Source organism: Taeniopygia guttata, chromosome 4A, assembly GCF_048771995.1.
Source record: "Taeniopygia guttata chromosome 4A, bTaeGut7.mat, whole genome shotgun sequence".
In the NCBI taxonomy this organism is placed as follows: Eukaryota; Metazoa; Chordata; class Aves; order Passeriformes; family Estrildidae; genus Taeniopygia; species Taeniopygia guttata.
This window is the reverse complement of record NC_133029.1, coordinates 4,884,681-4,906,274: the sequence shown is the minus strand read 5'-3', so window position 1 is coordinate 4,906,274 and position 21,594 is coordinate 4,884,681. Positions and strand designations below refer to the sequence as shown.

Below are 21,594 nucleotides of genomic sequence, written 5' to 3'. Positions count from 1 at the left end.
AGCAGGAGGGTCCCCACATCCAGCAGATCCGATGCTCTGCTCAAGTGTCTGCAGCACAGGGAAATTTACAGGAATTCATGGATATTCAGCTTTCTGAGGAACTTCCTGGGCTCTTTAAAATCTCTGGGACAGCAGGATTTTCAAACATCTCTGAGGGGAATTCCTTAGGCAAGGGAGAAGGCTCTGGACACTGCTGTGGTCACTTCAGGATGCCCCTTGGAATACTACAGGGTGTAGGGAAAGTGCAAAACATGAGTATCCAAAAGGATTTATCAATCCTTGTATTTTTGCTGGGCTGTTTGCTGTCTTACCTAACCCCTCTCATGTAATTTAATTACGTTTGTTTAATTTCTTTCTTTAAAAAAAACTGCATCTGGGACTAGTAAACTTAATTAAAAAGAAACATTGTTAAGCAGCCTGATACAGCTATAATTTGATTTAAAGTAGTGGATGATACCAACATTATAAATGTAAAGTGATATGGCTTTTTTGGGAAAAAAAAAAGGGACCTAAATGAACTTAAAATCCTTCTTCATTTGAGCAGGGTTAATTGTGAAGTCTTTCTTCCTCCTGTTTTGTGGCTGTAGGGCTTTTCTGAGTGGGGGAAGAAATATTCCCTCCTCAAACAAAGGATTGCTGGATCATTTGTGCTCTGCAGCCAGGCCAGGTTTCAGTACCTTTGTTCATGGAATGCAAAATCCTGAATGCCCCAAAATCAGTGTCAGAGCTCCCATGGATTTCTAAGGTACCAGAACATTGGGGGTCATTTAGATTTGTTTGTGGAAAAATGTCCTGGATTTCAGGGAATCTTTCACCCAGTGCGAGTCAGAGGGGCGGAAGTTGCCATCAGAACCTGTTTATTGTAAATATTTATGTGCCATCCAGCGGGATATAACACAATATTCCATAGGATTGGTGCTTTTCCTGACTGAAATCCAGGACATTTCCTGGGTTTCCATCCGGGGCTGGGATGCTCCGCGGGATCCGCGAGGATGGAGCTGGGATTGGGGCTGGGATTGGGGCTGGGATTGGGATCAGGGGATTGGGGCTGGGATTGGGATCAGGGGATTAGGATCAGGGGATTGGGGCTGGGATTGGGGCTGGGATTTGGGCTGGGATTGGGATCAAGGGATTTGGATCAGGGGATTGGGGCTGCGATTGGGGCTGGGGTTGGGATCAGGGCTGGGATTGGGATCAGGGCATCAGGGCTGAGATTGGGGCTGGGATTGGAGCTGGGATTGGGATCAGGGCTGGGATTGGGATCAGGGGATTGGGGCTGGGTTTGGGGCTGGAGCTGGGGTTGATATTGGGACTGGAACTTGGATTGGGGCTGGGATTGAGGTTGGGGCTGGGATTTGGGCTGGGGCTGGGATTGGGGCTGGGGCTGGGTGGCACCGACCTCCCTCCTACCAGTACTGCAAAACCACTTCCTAATTCAACACAAAATCTAAAGGCTTTTTCCAGTAGCAAAAGGATTTTGTAGGAGCTGCTGGGTTTAAGTGTTCCCAGAATTATTTGCAGGAATATCTCAGACAGGCCAGGAAGTGGCTGGAGAGGGGAACCCCAAATTTCCATCCCTGAGCTCGGGGAATTCCCTCCCACAGTGGTGCAAAGTCCCTGGGATGGGTTTTGCCAGCCAGATCTGAATCAAAAAAAAGATAAATAATGAACAAATGATGAACAGTGGGATCTTCACTAATTATATTTTGCAGTCTGGTTTTTTAAACTGTGTGTGGAACTGTTCTGATGACGTGAAGAAGTGGACTCATGAACAGACTTAATTCCACTTATTTTAGATTTCAAATTATTACATATAAATATCTTCATTGAAAAAACTTAATTTAAATTATTGAAAATTGAAATCTAAATTAAAAAACCAAATTTCACTTTTGCATTACACTTTCCCCTTGATTTTTTTCCCCTCAGTTCCTTTTGCCTTTAATAAGAATCAACCATCCTGTTTTCCCCTCCTCCAGGGAAGGAGGACCCGGCTGACAGATGCAAAGCTGGGATACACCAGAAGGAAAACACTAAAAATTAAAAAAAGTATCATTTTTCCTTCAACCCCACTCGATTACAGTGATCTGAGCTCCTACTGGAGGCACAGACCCCAGGCTGGAAAGTGTGACAGGTTTGAATTTAACTCTCGCTCTTTAAACTTTAAATTTTATGGAATTTCTTGACTTAAAAAGTGCCCAAGAACTCTTGGAGCAGCTCTGGCACAGGCAGGATCCCAGCAGGAGCTTTGCAGGTGTCCCAGTAGGAGAAGGGATTCCATGTTATTTGTTGACTGGAAACTTTGATAAATTAAAGCTTTTCTTTTTTGTCTTCCAAATTATTCTCAATGTGTTCTTGATTTGGGGGAAGGTAAACAAACTGAGGGAGTTTTCAATTCAATTGAGTTCGCACATAAAACAACTGCAGGGATCTGTGGGAGGGTTTGTGGGAGCTCAGGAAGGAAAACCCACAGATCCAGGGGACCCCTTTTGCTGTCACTCAACTCTATTTGCCACCCGTTGACACGGGAGTTTTTTTAATTACTAATTTTTTACTAATTCTCTTGGTTGCATTTTAATCCTGTTGTGTATTACAGAGAAAAAAAAAATCCAGGGCTGTGTTTTGTGTTTTTATTCCTTATGACTTAGAGGAGAGCAGATCCATTCCTTATCTCCCAGAATCCTGGGATCATTAAGGTTGGAAAAGAGCTCTAAAATCAACAAGTCCAACTGTCAACCCAGAACCACCACCCGGCTCTAAGCTGAACTGTATTAATTTGAGGAAAACCCATTTTTCAGTGCTCTTACCTCCACTCTGAGATGCTCAGACAGAGGAACACAAACCATCTCAGGCCAGGGAATGCCGTGGGAGGGAGGGAGGGAGGGAGGGATGCTCCTTCAGATGGAGAAAGGATCACCCTGAGCCAGCTGGGATCCATCAGCCACTGCCCACTGAGCCCTGCTGGGAGCTGTTCCTTGTTGGGTTTCTCCAGCAGGCAAAGAGCTCTGGCAGCAGCTCCTGAGCCATCTCTGGGTGGGAAGCTCCAGCTCTGAGCAGCGCTGATCCCTGGGATGCCGGGAGAGCAGCCTGGTCCTGCTGCTTCCCAACCTCTCCCCATCCCACAGCTCTGCTCTGCCCCAGTGCAGGGTGTGAGCCATGCCAACAAAATCCCTCAGGAGAGCACATCCAGGACAAGCCTGGAGTCCTTCCCTGCCTCCAGCAGCAAGGCAGAGCTGCAGCTGGAGCTTTCAGGGCTCCTCAGTGATTCCCTGAGTTTGCTCTTGCTGGGATTGGGAATTGGAGGATGTGCGGAGCAGGAACTTTTGGCATCTTCGGGGATGGGTTTTGTTGTGTTTTGCAGTGAACTGGAGGAATTCTGTTCAGTATGGAAGTGCTTTAAGTTTGTGGAACATGGGACAGTAACTCCGAGCAGATGCACAAATGCAGGCAGAAATCCAGGGAAAAGTAGAGTTCATCTCCCTACAGTTTATGGGAACTCCCCTTGCCCTGCTTGTCCCAGGAGAAAGGGGAAGGAGAGGGAAGAGTGAAGTCCAAGTAGGATTTTTAAAATCCAGACAACTTCTCCTGGCAGCACTGGAGTCATCCAGCCTCCTGCCTTTGGTGGCACTGCTGGGGGAGAAGCCAAACCTGCCCTGGTGCTTGGTTTAATGCTGAGCTCATCCTAAACCTTCACCCATGGGAGCACTAATGAATTACTAATTCTATTCCCAACTATGTCCACCGGGTTTCCCATAGGGAAAGGGACAATTTACCCAGGAACTAAAGGGGCACAGCCAGACTTGAGCAGCACTGAAAGGCAACATCCCCCTGAATGCAACCAGATGTGCAAGGAATACACGACTTGCCATGGGTAAAACCTGCTGCAGAGCCCAAATTAGACTCAGCTGCTACTTCCAGGTCTTGAAGGTTAGGAAAAAGCAATTATTTTTTTGTGGGTGAGCCATAACCATGGCTCAGCCTTCCAGCCATGGCTGGCAGGACAGAGTATTTATTGGTGAGGGCAGATGCTCCCAATTGGAGACATTAAATCCTGATCTTTAATTGCAGCTTAGCTAAAAACCCACACAAGGCAAGGAACTAAGATCAGTGTATTCCACACAGCAAGGAAAATTATTTTGTCCCTTCTGAACCTTCCCACTGTGCAGCATGGGCTCCAACCAAGGGTGGGGAAGCCCTGCAGTTCCCAGTGGAGGATTTCACGTTTCCCACAGGAGGATCTCTCCTCGAACACCCACACACTCTGGTCCTGGAGACCCTGGATGGGAAACCACAGCTGGCAGCACTGCTCCATATCCACAGTGGCTCTGTGACCCCCAAAACAGCACACAGAGTCTTGGAGCTGGGGCAGAGCATCCTGATGGATGGAGAAACACCAAGGGAACAGGGCTGGGTGAGCTGGTGGATCCCAGGGGAGGGCCCAGGGAGTTCAGCCATGGATGGGACACCAAGAGTCAAAGAGGAGATGCTCCTGCAGAGCCTCTTTCCCTGCTGAAAGACAAGGGATGCTTCCCTGGAGCTGGCTCCCTCTTGCAACCAAAGCTCCCCCAAGGCCTTCCCAGCTCACCTTGTTTTTCCATTACTCGAGGACTCAGCTCGTTTCTCTGAGCAAATCCCCTGCTAAGGTTGCTGGGATTTGAATTTACGGCCACGGGAGGTGTTGAGCCACCAGGCCAGATGGTTATGTGCTAATTTCCATGGGTTGGAGAGGTTTGGGGATCTCAGCACCACTGTCCACATTCCCAAACAAGAGAAAGTCATAGCTTGAGCTGTTTCCTACATTAAATCATTGCATGGTTTTCTTCTCCCCTTATTGCAGAAGAGGGTTTGATTTGGGCTGTATAATTTACACTCCATAGCCTGTGACCCAGTGCAGCCAGGAGGAAACTTTGGAAGGGGATAGAATACCATGGAGGCAGATTTTCCTCTTCCCTGAGCTGAAATTCCACGTGAAGCTGAATTTTGTTGGCCAGTTTGGCTAATTCTGATTTTCTTCTGCTCCAGCAACACCAGCCACTGACAGACTTAATTGACAGACTTTATCCTTATTTTGCACAACTCAGTGCTATTGGGTGGCAAGTCAATCAGCTTTATTTATGAATTTAAAATTAAAACCAGAAAATAATACTCCTCCTCCCTAAGGGGGAGGCTGAAAAAGCAGAGTCTCACCCAGCTTTGCGCAGGGAGTTCATGCGGCTTTAATTTCCAACACAAAGAATATCTCGCTGGGCCGGGGGGTGACATCACCCTGCTCCCAAAACTTCATGTGGTTCTCTTCCTTGCTTTTAAAGCTATTATTTTACATCTCTGCCGACAGATATTTGTGTTGGCACATCTCATGGAATATTAAGATTTTATCTTTTCTGTTTAATTTCAAAAGGCGCTTCCTAACCCGTGTGCAAGCTCAGAACTCCAAACCATGAAGATGAGTGAAAGCTTCCTTGCAAACCTCTTAATTTATTGTCCTTCTCCCCAGTGCCTTGGCCCTTCCAAGCTTTCATTCTCATCCCTCTATATTTGCATTTAGGGCCATAATTAGCTGCATTAACTGAGGATAGAGTAGCAAAACAAAGAGCATCTTCCTGCCAGTCTCACCCAGGTGTGGGTTTGGTTTAAGGACAGAGTTTGAGTTTATCTCTGCACACAGGGGAGGATGGAAAAGCCTTCAGCACATCCTGGGACCAGAAAAGTTCTGGTGGGGCAGAGACAGCAGCAATGGAGAGAAATGAGTGGAAACAAAACCCTTGGAAAAGCACTTTTCACCAGAGCTGATGGGACTGGGATAAAGCACCACACCATGTTTGGACTCAAACCCAGGGAAGGGGGAGCAAAGCTCAGAGCAGGTGTGGGGATTTGGTGTGGTGGAAGAACAAGCCTCAGAAACCTGCAATTCCAGCAGGAGTAAACCTGCCCATCCCTGGATTTTTCTGCACTCCAAGAGTGGTTAAGCTTTAGAAGAGGGACCCCAGGGAAGTGGAAGTGTTCAAAAACCACGTGAACGTGGCACTTTATGATGTGGTGCAGTGGGCATGGGAATGATCAGTCAAAATCTGGACTTGATGATCTTGGAGATCTTCTCCAGCCTTGATGATTCTGTGATTTTTTAAGCCAAACTCCAAATCAGGCTCTAGTCCAGCCTGTGGGAGTCACCAGCCAGGACCTCAGGACGCCCCGGTGCCCCTGTCCTGCCGCACGTCCTGGCCACGGAGCTGCTTCCTCTGGCTCTTCTCTTCCTGCTGGAGTGAGAACACAGCCCCACAGGGGTTTGGCAGCTGGGACCTGGGCACCAGGGCTGGAGTGTCTGGGATGTTGCCATCACAGGGCTGGTGAGGGAGAGACCCCAGGAGAAGGACCTGCAGCACAGACCCCGCTGCTGGTGACCATTTGTCCAGGTGAGCTTGGCAAGCTGGCCCTGTCTGGGATATTTGGGATGGGTTTGGTGCTGTGAATCCTCATCCTCATCACCCCAAATCTTGGTGATCATGAGAGAATTGACCCATTTTTTCCTCTCAGAGCAGATGATGTCACTAAGGCCATTGAATCACCGAGGAGGTGTCTCCAGGTACACAGTAAATGCTTAAAGATCCCAGGTTGCATTTGCTAAAAATATCATTCCTCCTCTCTAAAAAGGCTTTTTGCCCTCAGATTTCTGCCTCCAAGAGGGCTCCTGGAGCTCAGGGGTTCCCAGACCTCGGGATGCTGAGCAAGGAGCACAGGAAGGTGGCCCCAGCTGTGCCCAGCTCTTGCCCAGGAATATGCAATAACTCAGTATCAGCTTCCCCATAAGTATTTCAATTTCACTTCTCCTGTGTGCTTTTCCTGGCAGCTAAACTGAGAAGTCCAGCTTTTCCTTCCCCATATTCCAGCAGCGAGGAGAGCAGGGGTGGCCCTGGGGACAGGGGGGCCTGGGGCTCACGTGGGGTCACCCCATCTCCCTCTCTGGAGCCCTTCTCCGAAGTAAAGGCAGACAGGATTAATTTTGGTGCAATTCTAAAAGTTTTCTTCTTCATCCATGTGCTGAGTTTTGCCCTCTCTAAATCCCCCAGTATTTTCTTTAAGTGTCATGGGGAAAGTTCAACACATCAGGAATTTTCCCCATTACTTAAAGGGGGAAGGGGGCAGGTCTTGAGTTTATTTCTCAGCGCTGGAGAAACTGTGATGAAGGAAAAGTGGTGGGAGAGCTGCTTGGAGGGATGCAAGGCTGGTGCCTGGAGAGGGGATGGAGCAACTTCTCCTTATTCTCCCACACGTCCACGAGCCAAAATCCAGGAGCTGGGCTGGGAAAAGCCACATCACAAATGTTCCTCACAGCACAGAGATGAGAAATTCTGCTTTTCCAGGAAATATTCAGAGGCTGCAGTGAGCTATCTCACAGAAGGTCCCATTACATCATGTTGGAGGTCCTGGAGAAACTCAGCAGGGCACCAGCCACAGCTGGAGGAAGGTTCTGGTGGGGACAGGTCCTGCTGTAGTCTCATCCTTACCCCACCCCACAGGGGCATTATTGACCCTTCCTTGACTTCCCTGCAGGTGGGGGTGAACACTGCCCACCCCTCTCTCATCCTGAAGGGATCCGAGTGCCCTAATTTGATTTAACTCTCCCCAAATGCTGTCTGTATTGTTTTTACTTCACTGAATCATTTCCTTAAGGTTTAATCCTATTCCCTGTGCACTCTCTGGGGGGAGTTATGTATAAAATAACATAACAGAGATTTATTTTAATTTATCTTTAACTAATGCAGCACACGCAGAGGTGAAGGACCTCTTTAGGAGGTCAAACAAGAAACTTCAGCACTGGTTGGCCACCACCATAAACTGCTCATTTCTTGCTCAGATCTGTCATTTTTGCCATGGAATAAATTCAGGATTGTCCTGTGGACAAGGATACTTTGCCATCACCTCCTGGTTTGGATAGAGTCAGCCCAGAGGTTCCAGAGCCCAGCAGGGATGGAGAGAAGACACAGTCACAGAAGAGAAGAGGTTCTTCAAAGTTCATGAGGGGTAAAACAATCATGGAGTGAAATTAAAGCTGTGCTGGGGAACGGGATATTTGAGAATGTCAGGGAAAACAATCTCCTGAGCAGTGTTTTACACTACCACGGGTGTTTTCTGCCAAGAATCCTTCAGTCTTCAGCAGTTTCTGTTTGAAAGATTTTTAGGAAAAAGAAATATTTGTTAATCTGTTAATGACTAATTAGTTAATGACTCCTGTGAAATGGTGGTTTCGTTTACAAAAATTCAAGTTGAATATTGGCACTTGCAGCTCCTGTAGAACCCAACCCAGTGTTATTCCAGTCCCCAGAAGGGTCATTCAGCTGCCTCACAACCTCTCCCTTGCAGCCTCTCCAGGGCATTTAGAAACTGTTTAATTCCAGCTCTTACATCCTCCCACCCCTTTCCCTGGGTGGGTCACGGCGGCTCTGTGTGGCACAGTCTCATCCATAAGTTTTGGGGGTTTTTTTCCTCCAAGAAAAAGGTATTATTTGCACAATGGAAAACTGGATACTCACTTGCATTTCTCAGTGCAGGTGTGGCCCTGGCAGATGTGAGACAGCATGTTCAGTTGTATTTATTACATATTTATATGTTAGATTCTGGTTCCCCAGAGCAGCTGTGGCTGCCCCTGGATCCTTGGAAGTGCCCAAGGCCAGGTTGGATGGGGTTTGGAGCCACCTGGGACAGTGGAAGGTGTCCCTGCCCATGGCAGGGGGTGGCACTGGATGGGCTTTAAGGCCCCTTCCAAACTGTTATGGGATTCTTTGATTTACAAGCAAATAGATTTGGATCTAAATAATCCCATTTTTATTTACTGGTAACAGTAAGGTTGGGAATCCAGGAAAAAAAGGAAACTTGAATGTGAGCTCTGGAGTAACAAGTTAGCAGCATGTGCAAAAAGGGTTAAATCAATGCTAAAATGCTTTTTTACAGCAGAGGAAAGAGTTTTAGAGGGTGGATGTAATTGCTGCCACCAAGGCTGGGGTGGGAAGAGCACTCAGGGATCAGCCCAGGATTCTCTGCTTTACTCCCTGCAAGGAAAGAGGAGCTACACCACCCAAAATATTGCTCAGAGCGTGTCCCACCTCACATACACCCAGCAGGAAGAGAGATGCACGCACACCCAGTTGTAAACTTGGCTACTCATCATGTAATTAATTAATTAACACCGGAGAAGCAATGGCTGAGGTCTCCTGGGAGCCAGGGTTTGAGTGATGGTGCTGCTGGAAACCAGGATTTCCCCAAATGTTTTATATATATATATAATTTTATTATATTTATTATATATATTAACATATATATATATATATATATATATATATAAATTATATATATATATAATTTCCCCAAATTATCCATATGGATAAATATTTTCTTGATAATAATTTGTGGAGCAAAGAATGAACAACCCTTGAGTTTAGCCCGAACAATCCTTGAATTTATCCATCAGAACCAAATATATCCACATACCCAATTTATAATTGCAGCTCTATATAAATCCATGATGGAGTGGAGATATAAAAGAGATAAGTATTAGATGCATAATTGAGTTCAGGTGATATTAAAATATTACCCCCCCCTTAAGACAAAAGGCAGGTTTGGTTTGCTTTGTTATTTTTTTATTTTGTTTTGGTAAATGCAAAGCAAATCTTGGCAATATCAAGCACTTCAAAAGATCTCAATTTTCTAAAATCTGCCCCAAAAGTGGCTGGGCAAGGCTGGGTTTGGAGGTTACCTGTGTGCTTTCACACATTAAGGGACAGTATTAAAAGATCAATTTCCAAGTTAAGCAAACATTTCTGGCATATTGTGCAACACTTCCTTTAAAATTAACTTAGTTATTCTGAACTTTATGCCAACTGGTTATTTGCTAGACTCTCTGATGATGGCAATTCACGACATTCCATCCCATAATTCCATAAAGACAATAAGATTACAAAGCCCAAGCAGGCTCTGAGTCAGCCTTTGACAGATTAAAGCTCCCCAAGTCCCCTGAAAACCCTTCTCTGACACATTAATTTGACCTAAACCCTCAAAATGTTCCTGATTATATCATCTCAATCTGGCTTGATTCTTGTTTTATTTTTCAGTGTAGGAAATTAAAAAGGCTCAGTTGATCCCCAGCCAAGTTCTTGAAATGTGTTGCAATGCTGAGGAAATCAAAGATTACTCGAAATACTTTTTAATAATATGTCATGTCAGCAGAGATAAAGGTTCACACTCCATGCCCTCAGCTGGCTTCCATCAGCTCTGGCCAGGACCCGCCGGTCACCTTAAAATCATGAGCTTATGCTTTTCTAATTATGAACATGTTCATAAAATCTGATTAATTTCTCTTTGTAAGAAGAATTAAATCTGCATAGGTGGGGCCGATCCTGCCTAGGAGCAAGAGGTAACCCCAAATTTCTTTCCCCTGCCCTGTTCTCCATCCATTTCTTGCCACAAGGGATCGTAGAATGCTTTGGGTTTGAAGGGACCTGACAGAACATCTAATTCCAGCCCTCCTGCCATGGACAGTGAAGGATTGTCCTGTGGAATGACATTCCAGAGGATGGGCAGCAGGCTGGACATTGGCCCACAGAGGCATCAGGCAGGAGTGCCTGGACATTCCTGTAGGAAACAAAACCACATCAGAGGCCACTGCTGATGGAGATCCATGGAAGGGTGGAGTGACACCTGTAATTCATATTACAGCCACCAGACTTTGGGAAGTTGGGATATCAACTTTCCACTGCCCAGTCAGGCTGTGGGTATTGCCTCCCCCAGAGCAGGCACTGGAGCCAGGTCAGCAGCTGGAGAAGGAGGTGGCTTCCAACCAAGTGTCCAGGCTGGATGTTGAGCTTGGGCTTTTGGCAGCTGTATCTGCACCCCTTCAGCTCCTCTGAGAGCTCTTCCCAGCTCAAATCCCTGTCCCAGTGAGATATGCCAGGAATCTGGTGTGTAAATGTGTGCTAAGAAAGGTATAGATAGTTATAAATGTGTATTAACATCAATGGGCAGTGCCCGCCCTGAGCTGAGTAAGGAGATGGGGATTTAAGTCCTTGGGATGGGGATTTGAGGACAAGAATGTGAGTCTGGGACAATTTAAATACACATTTGGGAACAAATACACGGAAAAGCTGTGGCTGTCCCTGGATCCCTGGAAGTGTCCAAGGCCGGGTTGGATGGGGCTTGGAGCAGCCTGGGATAGGGGAAGGTGTCCCTGCCCATGGCAGATTTGAAGTCCCTTCCCACCCAAATGATTCCATGCTCTTCACAAAGACAACCTGCTGCCAGCCCAAACTTTAGGAATGTGTGTACCAGGACAGCGACTCTAACAAATAGAGCACGAAATCCTGAGAAGTGAAACATTTGGATGTACCAGGGCTTCCCTGCCACTCTGGAAGCACCTGGAGGCAGAGAATGGAACACTGAATCCCATCCCCTGCCTGTCCCAAAGCTGCCCTGTGGCAGCTCCCCTCTCCTCAACCTGCTTTCTCAGCTGGCCTGTGAATTTTATCCCTTTCTACATTTTTTTTCCCGTTAAGGCTCATTTATCCCGGCTGACCTCCCCTGTGCAGGGAAAAGCTGGTGGGCCAGGGGGGCTGGACACCCCCGTGCTCAGCGGGGACACCATCCTCCCCTCCCCAAAACCCCCCTGAGCCCCAGAACCCCCTGTGCTGCGGCTCTGGGGACTGTTCCCGAATGGAAAATAAATCAGCGAGAAGCTTCCAGCCTGGGCAGGGCGGGAGGTGCCCGGAGCGGCGCTGAAAATGCCGCGCACATCCCGCGCAGCGCTTTCCCTGCGCACCTGAGGGTCCCCCGGCCCCGACCTTGCCCTGCCCGGTCGCGCAGGAGTTTCCCGGGATTTTCCGAGTGGAAAACGGGGATTTCTGCCCCTAATTCAGCGCAGATGCTGCGGGCGGCGGGGCCGCGCTTTGAAGCGGAGCTGGGGACGGGGGGGTGGCGGAGCGGGCGGGGCTGCCTTAAAAAACACCCCAAAACCAACCAAACAAACAAACAGCAAAGGAAAAATGGGAGGCAAGGCCGAAACCTCTGCCCGGCGCTGTCACAACCCAGGGGTGGCACCGAGTTTGTGGTGCCGGGGACACCGGAGGGGCCACGCGTGACCGGCCCGTGGGGGCAGCTCGGCGGGGCCAGAGGAGGGGCACGGCTCCCTTCTCTTGTATCCCCCTTTTCCCTCTTTTACTTTTCCCCCTTTTTATTTATATTTTCCTGCCTTTTTCTTTCTTTTTCTACCCTTTTCTCTTTTTTCTCCTTCTTTTCTGTTAATCTTTCTCCTTTCTCTCTTTCCCCCCCTTTCTTTTCCTTTTTTTCTTTTTCCCTTTTGCGCTGGTTCTGGTTAAACGTTATTTGCACTTTTGTTGGAAAAGTGGCCCCTAGTGTGCAATTATGTCAAATTTCTTTGAGTTTTACAATTTAATGGAGAACAGTAACTCTTTTATTGATCCTAGACGGGGCCGGCTCCTCTTCCCCCTCTCCCCCCCACCCCTGTGGTTCTCCCCTCCCTCCCCCTCCAACCCCCCCGTTACTCCCATGAAATGTCACTCAATGTTTCTTATGCTCCCACCAGTTTCCAAAACAAACAGAGGAGGCTGCAGCCGTCTATTGACTCAGTTGGATGCAAGAGGATCTCGCCGTGGCCGCTGCCCCCCGACGGGAGCCGTGCGGCGGCCGGGCGAGGGGCGCCGGGTACCGGCCGGGATGGAGCCGCCGCCGCCCGCCTGAGCCCCGCTGCCGCCCGGGGGGACCCCCGGCAGCCCGGGGGGGATGGCGCTCAGCTCCCGGGCTCACGCGTTCTCGGTGGAAGCCCTGGTGGGACGCTCGGCCAAGAGGAAGGTGCCGGAGGGTCGCGATGAAGAGCCCGGCCCCGGCTGCCGGCCGGGTCGCAGAGCCCCGGAGGCGGGTGGGTACCGGAGGGAGCCCGGTGCGGCGGGGAGCGGGGGCCGCCCCCGGCCCCGGCACCTCCCGAGCCGCCCCCTGCGCTTTGTGTTCCCCGCAGAGAAGCGGCCCAAGGCTGGTGCCGAGAGCCGGGCGGGCGGGGTGCAGGTGGAGCTGCAGGGCTCCGAGCTCTGGAGGAGGTTCCACGACATCGGCACCGAGATGATCATCACCAAGGCCGGCAGGTACCGGCCGGCCCCCGCCGCCCCGCTCGGGCTTTGCTTTCCGTTTTGGTTTCCTTTTTTATTTTTCTTTTTTTGTGGGGCACGGCGTTGTTTCTTTTTGTTTTGTTTTGTTTCGTTGTCTCGTGTTTCTCTGTTCTGTTGAGCTATTTCACTTAGTTCACCCCTTTTCCCGCTATTTTCGTTGAGTTCGATTTTCCTCGCTCCCGACGCCCGTTCCCGGTGTCGCAGCCCCTTTCGGCCCCGTGAGCGGCAGCTCTCGCTCAGCCCTGTCCCTGTGCCCGCAGGAGGATGTTCCCGTCGGTCCGGGTGAAGGTGAAGGGGCTGGAGCCGCTGCAGCAATATTACATCGCCATCGACGTCGTGCCCGTGGACTCCAAACGATACAGGTACCATGGGGACCCCCACACCCACGCGGGACCCGTCCTGCGCTGATGGCCGCGATCTGCGACCCGAGCGGGACACGGGGGTCACACGGGGGTGCTGGGGGCCCGGACACGCCTATGGAATCTATAGGTGTGCGGGGGGCAGGTGGGGACGGGCTCCCGGCGGCTGACGCGGCCCGGCCCGGGCCAGGTACGTCTATCACAGCTCGCAGTGGATGGTGGCGGGGAACACGGACCACTCCTGCATCACCCCGCGCCTCTACATCCACCCCGACTCCCCCTGCTCGGGGGAGACCTGGATGAGGCAAATCATCAGCTTCGACCGCGTGAAGCTCACCAACAACGAGATGGACGACAAGGGGCACGTAGGTGTGGGGCAGCCCCGCTGGGGGGGCCGGGGAGGGGCAGAGCATCGCCCCGGGGTGCGGAGCATCATCCGGGGGGCAGCGCAGGGAAGGCGGGGGCCGGTCCCTCCTGCCCCGCGGGTCAGGGCTGGGTCCTTCCCGAGCCTCGCCTGGGGTGTTCTTCCTGCCCTTCTCCCTCCGGGGGGCTCAGCCGCCTGTCCCCCCGCACAGATCATCCTGCAGTCCATGCACAAGTACAAGCCCCGCGTCCACGTTATCGCCCAGGATTCTCGCTTCGATCTAGCGCAGATCCAGTCGCTGCCGGCCGAAGGGGTGCAGACCTTCTCCTTCCAGGAGACCGAGTTCACCACCGTCACGGCCTACCAGAACCAGCAGGTACCGGGAACCGAGGGGATGGAAATCCCCGGCGGTACCGGGAGCCGGGGGGGATGGAGAGCCCCGGCGGTACCGGGAGCCGGGGGGATGGAGAGCCCCGGGGGGATGGAGAGCCCCGGCGGTACCGGGAACCGGGGGAGGATGGAGAGCCCCGATAGCCGCGGCCGCCGCTCTCAGCCCATCCCGCTCCTCAGTGGCCCCTTGATTTCACCCTGCAGATCACGAAGCTGAAGATCGACAGGAATCCCTTCGCCAAAGGTTTTCGGGACCCCGGCAGGAACAGGTAAGGGTCGGGGCCACCCCACCGCCGCCGCCCCTGCGCCCGCCGGTCCCGCGGCCGCGTTCAACGCGCTCTCGCCCCGCAGGGGGGTCCTGGACGGGCTCCTGGAGACCTACCCCTGGAGACCCCCCCTCGCCCTGGACTTCAAGGCTTTCGGAGCAGACAGCCAGGGTAAGTGAACCCCGCCGCTGCCCATCCTCTCCCGGAGCTCCCCGCGGGGCTCCTCGAACCATCAAAGATAACGGGGTGCGCCCAGAAAACGAATCCCCGCTTTTTGAGCGACTCAATTCGCGCTGGTTTGGATAAAACTGTGAAAATGGATGCGAGAAGCTGAGAACAACAGGATGAGGGCGCGGGCTGCTCCAGCCCCCGGCTGAAATCAGAGTTAGATGGGCAGAAAAAAATATCTGAGTGTGCAGGAGGCTAATTTGGAGTCGGGCTGTTCTGGCTTTGATCCTGTTACACTAATTGCTTCCAACCGGGTTGGGAATATCAACTACAAACGTGTAGCGGTGACCGCCCGTGCTTTCTGCAGCGGCAGCTTCTGCGCCGACAAATGCGTTATGCAACAGAAAATAAAATTATCTGGTATTTAGAATGCAGCAGTCGTACAGAAATGCAGAGAAGAGGAGGAAAATTTTTGGGGAAAATGCTCTCCTTCATCCTGACACGAGAAACCGGTCCTCTACAGCCCTCTCCCAGAAAAACGGCGTCAGAAAGTAGCATTGGAAATCAGGTTATCCATAGCGCCGAAGGGAGAAAACGAACGGTTCTTTTGCAAATTGGAACCCTCCAAGTTGGGTTTAAAGTCGCGGCTTAAATTCTCGTTTATGCCAGGAACTCTTCAAAGTTTTGGGATACACCAAGTCACCCTTGTGTCTGCCGGGAAATGCTGCAAAAATCACAGCACTCATGTTCTGCAGGCATAGAAATGAGGGCACAAAGAAATCAGATTCGGGAGCAATTTAGAGGTTTATCAGCTGTAAAAAGAACTAAAATTATTATCATTAATTGGTAGTAGTAGCAGCGGTTTTATTTGTATTGTTAATAGGTTTTTTATTAATTTTATGTTTAGAAAATATCTTATGCAAAATCTCCTTTTGAGCCCGTTTGCCAGGGGAGAGGAGGTAGTGGATGAATTGCATGAGGAATGAAACAACAGCAACTGCAATGTTAAAGACACTAAAATATTATTATACATTATATACATATTAGTGCTACCTGGGATTTTTGATTTTTTTTTTCTTGTTTAATGTATTTGGTATTTTTCTTCAGGGTAGAAATCCTCGACTGATATAAATATAACAAAATCTTCAGTTCTACTACTAGTATAATATATTCCTGAAGAAAAGCTGTAAAACTGAAATCCCAGAGCTCTAAAACCAGGAGGCAAATTAAAAGAAATTATGATCAACATGCCAAAGAAAAAATTTGCTGTAGAATTTTTATTTTTAAGCAGCCTATTTTTAATAAGAAAGGCAGAAAACACCTGCTCATTGATCTGCTCCATCTGCGATCCCCATTCCCAAACTCGATGTGGAATTTGGGTGAGATTATTGCTCGGGATACGGTGCAGCAGATACTGACCCTGCTTTGCTCTGCTGTATCCAGCCACGTAGAGGTTCATGCACTGCCTCACAACAAATATCACCTCAAACCCATATTTTACATGACTCAAAGTCCCCCAAAGACCCACGTCCTGGAGGATATCAGGATATGTCCATGGAGAGAGGACTGGATCCTGCCCTGCTGATATCAGGACTGAAGCAGCCACTGGCATCAGCAGGGAAGGGTGAGACCTTCACGCCACAAAACCTTCCCAAACTATTGTGATCAAGGGCTGGACTGTGAGAGGCTCTGCTTGTTGGGAGTTTGGAAATTAATTTGCATCACATTTAAAATCTTTGTGATTTTAAGTTTTTTTTTAAAGATTTGCTATACCAGCAGCTGTGGTTCAGTTTTACAGTTGATTTTGGGTCGCTGGTTGTGTGTCAAGTTGGATCAGATCCCAGCCAGGCATTGTATTGGTAGGAATTGAATGTAAATTGTAGCACAAATGGATCCACATTCCCTTGCATCCTTTCCCAGTGATTTTGGTAAGAAATTAAAATAAAGGTAGGGTGGGGGGGAGGGGGAATCCTTCTGGAAGAATTTGGTAATGAGTGTGCAGCAGACATTTGGCTCTCCACAGGCGGGAGATGAAACCAGCATCTGTGTAGCACCAGGGCCGGCTGCTCCCGAGCACCATTCCCACCTCGGAGCAGCCATCCCATCCCTGCTAAATTTTTACTCCTTGGCGTTGCTTTTTTCCCAAATTCTGAAAGTGTTCATTCATCCCTTCCAGAAAGGAGGACGTTCACAGGACTTGTGAGTTTGAATTTCTGGAGACACCGATAGCATTCAGGGGAATGTTTCAAATTGCTTGGGAAGCCAAGTGAAATGAGTCAATTCCTGTGAGCAGGAAGGTACAAAAAAATTCTCCATCAGGCTGAATATGCTTTTTTGTTCTTATATCCAAGGGGGAAAAGCTGTCTGGAATTTGCACGAAAAATAGGGAACCTGAAATTGCAATGGTGTGGGTGCAGCAGGGGAGGGTCGTTCAGACAGGTATGGATCCAGGTGTGTGTGGAGCTGCATTTACCATGATCACAGTCCAAGGAATGGGATTAGACATTGTAAATATTGTTCTTAGACAAATACCAGCTAGCAAGCAATAACCATTTATGGATAGATCTTCCCATTTTCCAGGAGCTGGTCTTTGCAGCGGGCTCGTGCTTGAATAGACACCAGCAGCAGGGAGGCCTGGAGTGGGAACAGGAGCTCTCCAAGGATTGCTTGGCTGTGGACACCAGTTAGCCCAGCCTGGATGATTTCTGTTTTCCTTTCCAGGTGGGAGCTCCAGCTCTTCTCCAGTGGCCTCCAGCAGTGGGACCCCCTCTCCTCTGAACCCCCTGCTCTCTCCATCGTGCTCCCCTCCCACGCTTCACTTGCCCGCCAGCAACCTGGGCATGTCGTGCCCCGAGAGCTTCCTGCACCCCCTCAACATTCCCCTCTACTACAAGATCTGCCCTACGAGCTTCTTGAGACAACAGGCGCTCCTTCTTCCAAGCCACGAAAAACTGGGAGCCACCAACCCACACCTTTTACCCCACTTCATGGTGGATGTGCCCAAACTGTCTTCCCTGAAAAACACCAAAGCCGAAGACTTAAACGCTCAGTGCCTACAAGCCCCCGGTTCTGCTGGTCAAATGCTGTATGGATTACATGCATCTGGAAACATTTTCCCATCAAGTCCCATTGCTCGGGAAGCACTTAATTGTTCTTTACATCCTCCATATGGCTTGTATGGTTATAACTTCTCTGTGCCATCCAGACTGATGAATGCAGCAGGGCATTTCAAAGTGAGTGACAGCATTCCGGCTGCTTTGAGGGACGGCAGATGCAATCACTCCAACTGGCACCCCACAATTAACCACTGCCTTTAGTGGGATCAGAGAATATTTCTGAGCTGTGTAAAGCAAGTCTTTCCTTCCTTCATAGCCAGGGGCTCGTTAGTTATTGACTCTGAAACACTGCATGGTACAGGAGCAGGATGGGCAGGCATTTAATCCTTTTATTTTGTGGACAGAAGTGTTGTGTTGTTGGGAGGGTGGAGGGTCTGAGATGACCCTGAGGTAATACTTTTTGGTCACATTTATGTCACAGTTGTAGGTTAAGAGCAAACTGTCAGTTACCTTTTTACTATTTGCACTCTTAAGTGGGGACATTGATGTCTGTCTTTCTACAACTCTGTTTTCTCTCTCTTGCTTGCCTTTAGTTAGCTCAGAGCCCTGGGGAGCTGCTGCTCACCCACTCAAGTTTTATCCCTAATTTCAAAGGGACCATCCAGGACCTGGATTTGGCAAAGGAGCCACTTCTGGCCAAGCACTCGAGCTTGTTCTTAAGTTCTCTTGGCTCTAATGAGTCCTAACTAATGACATAAAAGTCCCTCATTCTTCATGACCCAGATGCCTTCGTTATCAGGGTGGAGACATAAATCCAAATACCTTAAATCCAAGTATCTGCTGCCAGGTTAAAGAAAGGCAGGATGAAAGATGGATGGGGTGAGAAGCTGGAAGGGTGGCCCAGAGCCCTCTTTTCCATGCCCCACCTCCCAGTAGCACCAGCATTGATGGTGTGGTGGGAATGGCAGGGGGAGGTCACACATCTCTCCTGTGGTGAGATGGATCCATACTGGAGACATGCAGGACACATCTTGGGGAGCTGTGTGGGATGAAACATCCCCAGGAGCCCTGCAGGACAATCCTTTGACCCAGAGCTCTCAGCCCCAAGGGACACAGAAGATCCACGTGGGATCTCATCCAGCCTTGCCCGAGGGAAGGGGCAGGGATGTTCCTGCCTCAGTCCCACAGAGAACATGGATCCTTTATGGAGAATTACAGCTCTACAAGCCCTGGAACATGAGATTTTCAATTCCTTCCAAAATTCCTGTTTGTTTTCTTGTAACCTGTGGATACTCTTGTTATCCCTGTAAATAATCTCCAGCTCCCAAGGGTGCCATGTAACTCACAATAAATCAGGACACAGGTTTTATTCTTTATTTGATTGATGTTCAGGCTCTACCTAAAGTCAAATTTATCACTTGGTAGACGTCAGAGATTGGAAAATAAGGCTTGGTTGGGACCAGCCCTATTTTGGGATTAATCCTATATTTTCAAGCACAACACACAATGTAGAGGGATTAGGCACAGGCTTAAGAATGAAAACTGATAACAGAGGTTTGATTTTATTTTCATCCTTAACAGATAACAAATTCAGACCAGAACAAGCAATATCAAAAACTGTTAAATTAACAAAAATTACATGTTTAGTTTCATGAGACTTTGTAAAGTTCAGACAACGTTGGTTTCCTTAATTGTCCTGATGTGGGTGTTCACAGAGCCCTCAGTGATGCCAGTATGAAATGGGGGATTGTGATAAACGGTCTGTACAACTGTAAAAATGAACAAACCTGCTTTCTCGGGCTGTTTCTTAGCAGTTTATCTCACTATTTTTATTAAAAAAGAAAAAGCTTTTTTTTTTTTCCTTGGGAGTCCTTATTTCCAACATTGGTGGTGACTGAAGTCCCGTGGCAAGTCCCCTGCTGGCCCTGGCCAGGCTCTGTCCAGCTGAGTGACCACAACCCAGTCCCCACATGTGGTTGTACTCCTGGGGAGCTGGAAGCTCTTCCTGATCAGTCACGGATTTGTGCAACGGGGAACTTCCAATTTTCCAAATATTTGCGGTTGCATAAGATATTCCAGAGTTGCTGGCCATGAGCTGTAATCCAGTAAATCAGTGTCTGGTTAAAAATGTGACTGATAATGACTGGGAGAGGTATTTTTGGTGCAGTGATTTGCTCCACCAGGAATGATGCTCGGCACATTCCAGTGGAGTTGAGCTGGATCTCAAAGCGCCTCCGTGGGTCCCGTAGGATCCCAGGTTTCACCACCCTTCCTCATCACAGCCACATGGAAAACACACCCAGAGCCTGGTCCCTGCAAGGTCTGAGCGTGTCCCAGGGGTGCCACACTTTGGGAGAGTGCTCACCAGGCAGACCCAAAAATAAAAATTTTTCTGTATGAGAGGTCGGCACGGCGTGAGAGGAGCTGCTTTATGTGCATTATCTGAGGGTTATTTCCATTTTCTTTGCCTTTACCTCCTGCTTTTATCCTTTCAAAAATCAGTCTAAGAAATAAAAATTATTTGGGTGGTCTTTTCAAGCAGTCATAGCTCTCTGCCATGTGCCACCAAGGCCACCTCAGAGCAGACTGAGCTCCCCAGCCCTTCTGGCATAAGAATATTTTCCATATCAACAATGGTGACTCAGCTGATTCACTCGCAATTAAAAATAGATGGGTTTGCCTAGATATTAAAATAAATGTGCCCCAAAAAGTAGCTAACCTGCACTCTACACTCTCAGGGTCCTTTGTAAAACAGCTGCTAGTGGGAGATGAGTGGCAGAACTCAAGAGAATAAATCAGATTAATCAATATGATTTATTAAATGTGAAACTGGGCAAGCTGAGGTCGCTATTTCAAGCAAGCCCATGTGCCTGTCAATACAATTCATCATGTACTGCTTGTATTTCTTGCCACAAGTATTATAGGAAAACTCACGGCCATTTCAAAGTTCACAATTCTTTGGACTTACAGGGCAAATACAAACAGCACCTCAGGATTACGGCGCTATTTTTAACTGGGAACAGGGAGAAAAACAAAGGGTTTTTTTAGAAGATAAAACTTGCTGAACAATCTCAGCTATTAGTCATTTGACCTTTTGCAAGAGGAGTTTGAAGTTATTGGGGAATATCTGAGCCTGTTTATAGCACTCATCATGTAAAATTCACCATTCCGGAGGTGCCGTGTCCGTACCCAGCGCCGGGACGTGGGTGCTCAGACACGGGGGTGGATTTAAAATCCAAGGCGACCAAATATCCAGCAATAATATTTTTAATCAAAGTGCAGTTTACTCTCTGGTTTCACCCAAATTTAATCCATCTATTGGAGAAGCCAAAGGCATAGAGGGAGCATCGGATGTCGCTTTTTGCGATGGAAGTGCCTCGGTTTACATTTGATCTACTGAGGTTGGGGCTGTAATTAGATGATAATTTGTATCACAATTATGCAAAGCAAACGAGGATTGGATAGCAAGATAGAGCAGAACAAATAAGCACCCAGACCATTTGAAATGCATCCAGTATGGAAACCATGTCCATGTGTGGCTGGGGCTGAGGACATGTTGTTCCAATAAAGCTGCAGAAAGGGAAAAGGCCGGGATCGGTTCCTCCAAAAGTTTCAAATGCTCATGTTTACAAATTTGTATTGCACATTAATATGTAAACACAGCCTATTGGAAACAGATGAAGCCTCAATATTTACGTGTCCTTTCCTCTTAGTTTTGGGTGTCTGGTTGTCCCCCAGAACACACAACATCTGTGGTGACTCATAAAATTCAGCTCAGGAAGCTAAAGGAGAGCTTCAGATAATTCTAAAATCGCTGGTGCCATGGTGAGC

General features: G+C 48.8%; 1 protein-coding gene across 1 annotated transcript; it reads left to right on the top strand.

The window, feature by feature from the left end:
* The first annotated feature begins 12,526 nt into the window (after positions 1–12,526).
* On the top strand, positions 12,527–19,620 carry TBX22 (T-box transcription factor 22). Its single transcript, XM_032748334.3, has 8 exons — positions 12,527–12,916; positions 13,013–13,136; positions 13,421–13,522; positions 13,710–13,884; positions 14,095–14,259; positions 14,478–14,542; positions 14,625–14,710; positions 17,429–19,620. Exons 1-8 carry the CDS (start codon positions 12,781–12,783, stop codon positions 18,022–18,024), a joined length of 1,449 nt encoding a protein of 482 aa, XP_032604225.3. The 5' UTR covers positions 12,527–12,780; the 3' UTR covers positions 18,025–19,620.
* Positions 19,621–21,594: the final 1,974 nt, after the last annotated feature.

Bases quoted from the DNA above. Each gene is read 5' to 3' on its own strand.
- TBX22 (XM_032748334.3), top strand. From the start codon at position 12,781: ATGGCGCTCAGCTCCCGGGCTCACGCGTTCTCGGTGGAAGCCCTGGTG. The intron at 13,885-14,094 runs GTAGGTGTGGGG...CCCCCCGCACAG, and splicing joins AGATGGACGACAAGGGGCAC to ATCATCCTGCAGTCCATGCA. The intron at 14,543-14,624 runs GTAAGGGTCGGG...CTCGCCCCGCAG, and splicing joins CGGGACCCCGGCAGGAACAG to GGGGGTCCTGGACGGGCTCC.